This window comes from Alexandromys fortis, unplaced genomic scaffold, assembly GCF_014885135.2.
Source record: "Alexandromys fortis isolate MF-2015 unplaced genomic scaffold, M_Fortis_MF-2015_v1.1 scaffold_122, whole genome shotgun sequence".
Taxonomy (NCBI): domain Eukaryota; kingdom Metazoa; phylum Chordata; class Mammalia; order Rodentia; family Cricetidae; genus Alexandromys; species Alexandromys fortis.
Window position 1 is genome coordinate 3995960 of NW_026068004.1, and position 9548 is coordinate 4005507.

Below are 9548 nucleotides of genomic sequence, written 5' to 3' on the forward strand. Positions count from 1 at the left end.
TATATATGACACACATTTATGTATACACACATATCTTTTCTAAAAATGCATTTGAGCAAAGTTCTGAGTATTCTAAAAAAAAAAAAATCCAAGATATTGCACACCCATGTGCCATGATCATTTGATAGATAAGGAGGTTGAGGTTGGAACAGGGACCCTGGTTTCTTAGCAAGCATAGAGGCTAAGGGCAGGACTAGAGTTCTCTGGACTCCGAGCCTGCTATTTTACTCTGATTCCATCAAGCCTCCCAAATCTTAACAGTGATGCTCTAATCCCACAACGCTGACCTTCATGTGACCTTAGGCCCTGGTTCCTCTTGAATCAGTTTCCTTAAAGCCTTCTAGTGGTGTTAAAACTTGCATGACTGACTCCTGGGAACTGTGGTGGCCCTGGAGGCAGGCGGTGCACATGGGTCTTTACAGGGGGAGGAGGAGGAGCCGGGCACTTATCAGCAGCACCAGCAATGTGTCAGGCACCCTGCCAGGGGCTGCTCCCATCCTGGCTGACCACCATGAACATACTCTTTCCACTCTAGAAGAGATTGCTTCTACTTTACCAGAGAATGGCAGGCTCAGAGGAAAAAGCTCCTACCCTGGGGTTCAGGGACTTCTCTGAAGGTTCAAATGGGGGGCAGGGCAAACTCTGGTAGCACATGTTCTGTCCTTCCTGGTCAGGTTCTCCCCACTACTTCCCGGTACTGGTTCCTGAAGGAAACAAGGTTTCTACCTGGTGCTTTCTATGTAGGTCAAATTCCATCCCAGCAGCTAGTTCTGAAGCCAGCAGCCAAGGGCTGGGAACCTTTTGGGCATCTTTGCTGGAGTTTACTCTAAGACAAGGTTGGCTGACAATCACTGCTGGGCAGAGGGACCAGATCCCACCTACCAACTAAGAATGGGCTTTACATTTCTAAAAGGTAGGGCTGAGTTTCATTAAATCAGAATTTCCATGACCATTAACAAAACTCATGTTCATGGTTTCTGTGCCAACTCAGCTGCCATTGCGGCAAGCCAAGGCAGACTGATCTTGTGGCCCAAAAGCCAACAGCATTTGCTATCCTGCCCTTTATAGACAGTTTGTCTTGCTGAAATGTAGGTCCTTGAGCTGCCAGATGCAAAGTCAATTCCTGAACGGTGCGGGATTTTCAAAGCCTTTCAGGAAAAAAATCACGCCACCCTCCTTAAGTGGCTGAAAGGGGGTGTCTGTCCTTCCTGTGAGGAGCAAAGAAACACCTCCCTGGTCTGTGGGTCAGAGCCTGCAGGGAATAAAGGGACCCCGAAGAAGTTGACATTCCTATGGTACATTTAGTGCTGTGCTGGCACCAACCCAGCTGAGATAAAATTAATTTTTTAATATATTAATTTATTTTTATGTTATTTTCACTGGTGTTTATCTGCATGTGTATCCGTGTGAGGGTGTCAGATCCCCTGGAACTGGAGTTACAGACAGGTATGAGCTGCCATGTGGGTGCTGGGACTTGAACCTGTGTCCTCCGGAAGAGCAGCCAGTGCTTCTACCTGCTGAACTATCTCTGCAGCCCCGATAAAATTAACTTGCTTGAGATTGAGCATAGACAGGTCACTGCCACTCTCAGCAAGCGTAAGTCCCAGATCTTCCACTTTTGTGGCCGTCTGAAAACCCCTTCCCCTACAGCTTTCTTTCTCCGTGAGGTTCTCCTTAGACATTAGAGTGAAGATTGTGCCTGAACACACGCTCTCCGCGCTACCTGAGTGAATGGGATTCGGTTAGAAACTGAAGCAAATCCCTGTCTATGCCATTTGATATTTTAGTTGACAGCCAGAGCAGAAAAAGAAATCATATAATGCATCAGGTGGTAAGCAGAATTTAAAAAAAAAAGTGCAGGGGCCCTGCTTCCCAGTCACAGTGAAGCATGCCTGTAATGGAATAGTATGCAGCTGTTGGAAAGAATGCAAAACATCTGTATGTGCTTGAAATGAAGAGCCTCAGGGTGGTTTGTTAGAAAAAGAAAAACCAAAGCAGAAGCTCCAGGTACAATTCTATTGTGTGAGGAAGAGAGTTAATGATCTGTACAAGCACATCTCCGGTGCAGACCTTAACCTCAAAGTCCCCTGGGCTGCTAGACGTAAGTCAGTGACCTAACTGCGCAGGCACTGAAGTAAGCACCTTGGGCTGGTGAATGGGATAGGTTGCACAACACAGAAGTGTGATCACCAACATTGCACTCGAGGGTTACCGGGAGTAACTGCTCATTGTGGAAACTGGGAAGAAAGATGCTCTTGTCCTTTGACTTTTCTGGTTCTCTTTGGCTTGCTCCATTACTTCTGTGCTTTTTAAAATCCAATTTTATTTCCCAGAAATATCTGGGAATTTTACTAGATATGGCTCAGAGTCAGGACCTAGCAGGCCCAGTCCACTCTCATCAGAAGTATTGGGGAGAATGGCAATCCCCCTATGCAGTACTCTGGGAGACACCGCTCGCAGCTGTGGAAACAGGTCAGCTCTTACAAGTAAATGTTTAGTGGAGAGAGAAGTGACATTATGGTGGGATACCCTCCCTGGTCAGGCAAGATGTGGGTCCAGTTGACTGATATGAGTTGGGCAGGATCAAGGACAGGGCCAACAGAGTAGACTAACTCACAAGATCTGGTACCGAGAGGCAACTGCCCGTGGGACGACACACTAACGGCTCTGGAGTGAAGAGGGCCTTGAATCTCATACTCTGGCTGTTGGGGTTGGAGGACCTCTTTATGGAGAAGAAAATGGTGGTCCCGAGACCAGAGACCAAGTGTCTGGGTGAGGTTGAAGATGGTCACTATGGTCACGTGGTTCAGGGCTAGCACAATGATGCAGCCCACAATGCTAATGGCAAAGCTGCCTACCGAGCCACTAAGCCAGTGCCCAACTGAAGGAAATCCCCTCAGTAGCTAGCAGTACTATCCAGTGATGCTGAGGACTGCCATACCATGCCAGTCACATGACTGCCACCAGAGGCAGTACCCAAAGCTGTGGTAGGGAGAAGCGGTGACCCTAGAGTGTCATGGATATATGGTTAGGATCCTGGAGAGCCACTCAGAGCCACACCGGGAAAGCTGAGCAGGAAGCCATGGCTCAGGTCAGGAGGACAGTCACAGCTTGATGCTCAAGAGGCACTGTTTTCTTCTTCCCTTTAGCCAGGTACCCCACCCCAAGAAAGTCCCGCCCCCTCCAGCAGAGGGCCTTCCAGACACCTGACCCCAGCACATACTCGGCTGCGAAGACAGACCAGAGATTGGGCACGCCTCAAGCTCGCTGCACAAGGTGGCCCGCATCTAACAAACCTGGTGAGCAGAGGCTGGGGACATATGATACGGTAATAAGGCAGTTTCTGAGTACCCCTTCCCTGGACACTCCCAATTTCAGGACAGGGGACATGAGCTGTGAATTAAACAGTTTGGAAAGATGTTCTATCCAGCAAATGCCAAGATAATTAAAGCCTTCGTTGGTGGGGGCCTGGCAAGAATGTTTTGCCTTTTCTGGGCATTGAAGCCTTGGCTAAGCAAAAGCCAGGTTCGAGGCCCAGGAGCCCCTGGCTCGGTTACTGCAAAATCTCAAGTTTATGCCTAAGCTACTGCCAGGGCTCTGTGGCTGAATGACAGAGCCTTGGGCTCTACTCCACCCCTCCCCGGGAGGGAGGTAACAATTGGAGATTTGTTTTGGGCTAGGCCAGCCTGGACACAACCTCCCTGAGCTGTTGAGTCCGCCAGGAGCTTTCCTGGCCTCTGCCATCCTGGGACAGTGGTTGCTAGACTGAATGGCTTTGTCACCTCTGTACCCAGGAGAGAGGTGAGGGGTGAGGCTGCAGGGCCCCAAGCCAATGCCGCACACTTTCTCCTTTGTTCCAGGCCTCCTAGCTCTGCCAGTCAGCTGGGGGTGGGGGTGGGCTTGATGTTTGTACCCTTGGTGCTGGAGCAGATCTCCGGGCCCTGATACCCTGTAGGAGGCACAGGGTAAAGCTGCGCTCTCTGAAGCCACAAGCTGATTAGCGGGGGATTTGGGACTGACCCAGTGAGGGGCAAGGAAAGGTGGAACCCGAGGGTGGCTCAACCCTGGATGAGGATGGTCTTGAGGCTGTTTACATTGTTTGTATATCTAAGCTGGCCAAGGGGAAAAAAAAGATTTTTCCACTTCTAACAGCTACCTCCCTGGTTGAGGACATGGGACACAGTCTTATCCACAATTACCAGAGAAGAAACCGAGGTTCCAGGAAAGCTACTTCCTTCACAGGTGTCCTCCTATATCTAAGGCAAGCTTTACACTCCTACAGTGCCCAGAAATGGCTGCGAAGTCCTGAAGCCCGAGGACTTCTGCCCACTTGGGAGTGGTGGGAGATGGGATAAGAGAGGGGATTCCATTGGCCCCGTTGAACACCTCGAATCTTGACAGTTTTGTCTTGGACTTTACTAGCCTCAGTTTCCCCTCTGTAAAAGCTAAGGCTGGGCTGTGGTGGCGCATGCCTTTAATCCCAGTACTCGGGAGGCTGAGGCAGGCGGATGTCCGTGAGTTCGAGACCAGCCTGATTTACAGAGCTAGTTCCAGAACAGGCTCCAAAGCTAGAGAAACCCTGTCTCAAATAACAAACAAAAAAAAAAAGGGAAGGCTAAACCATGTCTGGGTCTCTTCTTGATGAGTTCCCTTAATCTTCATGCTACCTGCAAAGGTTAGAAAAGCATGTTTTTTTTTGGGGGGTGGTGGGTGGTGGGGAGACTCAGCACATAACCTTGACGAAGTCACTTTTCTCTGAACTTTAAGGTCATCGTGGACTCCCATTCCCCAACAGTGCAGCAGTGAGGATCTCAAGAGAAAGTGTTTAAAGTAGTTAGTTGTGTCTATTCCCTTCACATCACAGGGATGGAACCCAGGGCTACCCCTGAGCTGCGCATGCCCCCAGCACTGGGAGGTGCTTTCCTAACGATCCAAGTACTCAGCAGAAAGCTGAAACAGAAGCCCGGGGCAGGGCAGGCAGCCACACTAGATGGCTCAGCTCTAGGCCTGACACCCTGAACACTACTCACCCTCCCACCCCAGTGCATGCTATCTCCACACACCAGATTCCAGACCAATGAGAGCTTTAATGAGGCCCCTGAGTAACAACATCCTCGTCCCCCAAAAGCACAGGCAGGTAGGATGCAGGCTTCAGCTGAGACTGAAGGTTACTCAAGGTTACCCAGGGCCCAGCATGCCATGGGAATTCAAGAAAGCAAGGATGGCTTATGAAACAACTATCAGGACTGGCACACATATTTTGGGTTTGTTCTCCCCAAATTCTACTTATTTATTTGTTTATTTATTTAGGGGCAGGGCCTTAGCTACTAGCTGAAAGTCAACATATACACAAGGCCAGCATTAAGCTCAGAGATTCGCTAGCAAGCCTGCCTGGCTTGTTTTTTTTTTTTTTTTAAACCTTTAAGTTACATCTACTTACTTATTTGTGTAGGGCGGAGAGAACGACTTGCAGGAATCGGTTCTCTGCTTCTACCATGTGAGTCCCAGGGATGAACTAAGATCCTCAAGCCTACCAGTAAAGTGCCTTTAGCGGGTCAGCCATCTCTCTAGGCTCCCCCACCGCTCAATTCTAGCCCTCTAGTGATCAAAACTGCCCTCACTCTGCAGCTGAGGCAACTAAGCTCAATGAGGATTCAAAACCTCATCGTGAGTCTCAATTCCGTTCTTCTACCACTGGATCCTGAAGAATCCCCTCCCCCCCCTTTAAGTCCTCTGTTGGGTGAAGAGACTTACCAGTAGCAAAAAGGGCATCAGGGACTAGCCTATGGGCTAGCCTAGCCAGGATGGCCACAAAAAGGGAAACACAGAGGAGGCGAGCCCCTGTTGGCCAAGGAGAGCTTGCCCCTCCCTGCTTCCCACTCAGGGGAGTTCATAACTAGGAGTGCATCAGAGAAATGCCGGACATTGAAACAGCTCGCCAGGATTCCGTTTTAATGTATAGCACAAAAGGCTATAGCCCTGACTGAGAAATCAGCGGTCTCCAAAGGACTTTTTTCCCCCAGAATGTACACAAGATAATTAAAACAAACCTAAACTGGGCATGGTAATGCATGCCTTTAATCCCAGCACTGGAAGGCAGAGGCAGGTGAATTTCTGGGTTCAAGGACAGTCTGGTCCACTGGTCCACATAGTAAGTTCCAGGACCCTCTCTCAAAAAAACCAAAGTATTACAGCTGCTCTTTTGTTGCTTCCAGCGTCGTTTTATTTAAGCACAAAATCTATTGGTATAAACAGTTCAAGTACATGAATTCATCAGTCCAGATAAAAACCATGGGAAGGAGGTATTCCACGGTTTACCGGTGGAACCAGTGGAAGCATTGCTCCAGACACCATAAGGGCTGCCCAAGAAGGTAAGCAAACTCTAAGACACTAGTGAAAAGAGCTCAGACCTTAGGGTCTGTGCGACTTTGGGAAACTTACTTCCGTCTGTGTGTTCCTGGGGAGGAAGCACAGAACGACATGGAAAAAGCAGTTTAACCATGAGCCAGCGGCAGACAATTTTCGCCTTCACTCTTCTGCACTCAGAATATTCACCTTATCCACTCAAGAAATAAGTATTTGGCCGAGTGCGGTGGTGCCTGGGAGGCAGAAGCAGGCGGATCTGAGTTCGAGGCCAGCCTGGTCTATATAGAGTTCTAGGGCAGCCAGGGCTGCATAGTAAGACTCTTGTCTCCAAAACAAAAATAAAATCCAAGGAAAAAAGGCGGACAGATCGACCCGGGTCTGGCAATATAGTAAGACTGTTTCCTTTTGAAGAAGCGGGAGAGAAAAGTTCTATGTGGAGAAACCGAAGATAGCAGTTTAAGTGGCCTCTGAAAGACTCTGGGCCTCAGTCTTTCTTTCTTTTTTTTTTTTTTTTTTTTTTGTATTTTTACTAAGTTACACCGTATCATCGTGGCTTTACAGTCAGTAGGACCACCGGGAGCTAACTAGAGCTCAAGTACCGCTCAGCGCAAGTCCGTGGGCTAAGGAACAAATCACAGGAGCTCAACAGGCATGGGGGAGCCTGAGCTCACACTACCGGGTCCCATCACACGCCTTCACTGCCCACAGTAAGGGCAGCCCGGGATTTAGCCCATGTCCGCGCGGTTCTTAGCTTTAAAAAGGGAATGGGGTGGGGGGAGAGGCGTGAAGGTGCGCATCCTTTTGCCTCCCTATACTAAGATGGGAAAATCCAAATATTTTAAAATTTTAAAAAGCGACTAGAACAAATTCTACACAAAGCAAAGGCGCGACAGGAAAGAAACAATGTCGCACACCCAGGAGGGGTACAGTAAATCGGCCCCCTGCGTGGCAAGTCAGTTCACAGGTACTGAGAGATCCTATTTAGACAGCGGCTAGCCTGGGGAAAAGGCCCCACATCCCCGGAGGACTGTGCAGCGTGCAGTCCCCCGACCCAGGCCTGGAGGAAGTGCCTTCTCCTCCTGGCCACCCCCAAGGCCCGGGTTCCGGGCGCGGCGCGGGCTTCGGGCGGGTCCCGCCTCCTCCGCGCCCAGCCGGGGCCCGGCCGGGGGCTCGGCCCTCTTAGCCAATGGGCGCCGCGTTCCGGCCCCCTCCCCCGCGCGGGAGGAGCCGCCGAGGTCGTGTGCGACGTGCGGTTCCTGAGCCCCTGATCCGCGGCCCCCGCCCCGACCGCGTGAAGCCGGGGACGGCCGCGTGAAGCGCGCGGGGCCTCGGACGGGCTCCCGGCCCCGGCGCTCGGCAGCACATCTCCGCCCGGGGCACACAGCCCCGTTATCCTCACCTTGCTGCTGGGCTCCATGGCCGCGCTGCGATCGTGGCTGTAGCTGTGCCGGCTGCGAGACGGGAAACGGGCGTGCTCTGACTCTGCGTCTCCCGCCGGATTTCCACGCCTTGGCGCACTTGGGACCACTTGGCTTAGACCAGGACTCCACGAGCGATTCCTCCACTCAGTTCCTAGCAGAAGCGCGGAGCAAGTCTTTTTATAGGACCGTCGCCATTGGCCTGCGCTGCGGGGGAGGGGCCCGGAGTGGGTGGAGCCTGAGCAGCACGTCCGGGGCGGGGCTCCGAGGGGCGTGGTTCTTTCGGGAGGGGCGAAGGGCTCCCGACCGCAGCCCGGGCTTTGGATGCTCAATTCCCCGGTCCCGGGCGCGCGGGGCACCTGTTGGGGGCGCTCGCTGTGTGTCTCTGGGCTGGTGCGCGCACCTCTCTGAGTCTCAGCGGCCGCTAGCAAAATGGTAGCGCTTAGTACCGGGATGTAATGCCCCGCCGGGACTCCGGCTTCCTCACTCGACTGCCGGATAACTTTGGTAAACTGGGGATAATAATAGTACAACCTCTTGGGTTCTTAGGAAGATTAAGCGAGTTAATATTTGGAGCGTGTTTACATCGCGTCTGTTACGTGTAAATTGGTATTAAATTTATTACAGAGACCACGGGAGGTCTGACTCCGAGGCAGAGTTTTTCCCTCTCCGTCCTCTGTATTTCTGTTCCAAAGCCCAAGCTCCTCTTTTGCTCCTAGAAACCATGCTCACTGCTTCTCTAGGCTATAAAAACTACCACCTCCCTCTATATCCGACTCTGTGTGACACCTAAGTGTTAAGACCTGAGAGGCTGGGTGCCTAAATGGTTAAGGACACAGAAGACCTTTATCATTGAACCAGCTCACCTACAAACCGGCTCTAACTGATCCTGGGCAAGCTCTAGGCCAGTAAGCCAGTTTTCTTTTGGATAAAATGGAATTCGTATCAAACCCTGTGCTATCAGAATTACAGGTGAGCTCCTGAGTGCGGCAGCCACAGCCTCTATAGTGGTGGCACTGTGCTCAGAGTTTACACTGTTTTCTTTCTTAGAGGCGATGGAGGGACCTCCAGTCCCAGCTTCTCATCTAGGTCCAGCTGAGGGAGGGATCTGGGAGAAATTAGTTTCTGTTAGAGCAGAAAGCTGAGCTGTGTGCCAGTTGCTGGCCTAGGGGGCACCCTGCTTGGGCATGGGTCTCTGAAAGGAAAAGCACCTCCTCTCGCTTTGCACACCTCCTCACCCTCTTTCTTCCCCGGCTGTCTCCAAGACCTGTTCTGCACTCACTTCCTCTGCCCCTGGACCCTGTTCCTTTCTTTCCCTCTGTACATCCGATGTCACGGCCGGAGCAAGGCCCGAGCCTGCTCATCCAGGCCCTTCCTTAGGGCACCAGTTCAGGAACTCCACCTCCTCATCATAAGAGCACACGTCTGTCTCTCAGCCAACAAGTCATCCTCACCAATCAGTCATCTTCTTCTCTGCCATGGTCCTATGCCAGTCAGTTTTCCAGGGACAGAGGCAGGAGAGCCTACTTCTTCAGGGAGTCCCCAAGCTAGAGGGACAGTGGGGGTGGGGGTATAAAACACAGCCAAGGGAGAATATAGGGCAAGTCTCCAGAAAGAACTAGGGGTGGGGGGGGGGCAGGACAGAGCAGGGTTTGAAAGGTAGAACAGGAACTCAATGGGTGGCCAGATGGGAAAACCATTCTTGACAGAGAGAAAAGGAGGTACAAAGGCAGCAGACAGACTGATTTCAGAAAGAAAGAGTAT

General features: G+C 51.3%; 1 protein-coding gene across 1 annotated transcript in view; it reads right to left on the reverse strand.

Annotated features, from left to right (window-relative positions):
* The window catches only part of Slc2a1 (solute carrier family 2 member 1), a 28112-nt gene extending 20128 nt beyond the window's left edge, over positions 1 to 7984 (reverse strand). Inside the window, exon 1 of the mRNA XM_050161349.1 lies at positions 7766 to 7984. Coding sequence (XP_050017306.1) covers positions 7766 to 7783 — 18 coding nt within the window. The 5' untranslated portion in view covers positions 7784 to 7984. The remainder of the gene's footprint in view (positions 1 to 7765) is intronic.
* Positions 7985 to 9548: the final 1564 nt, after the last annotated feature.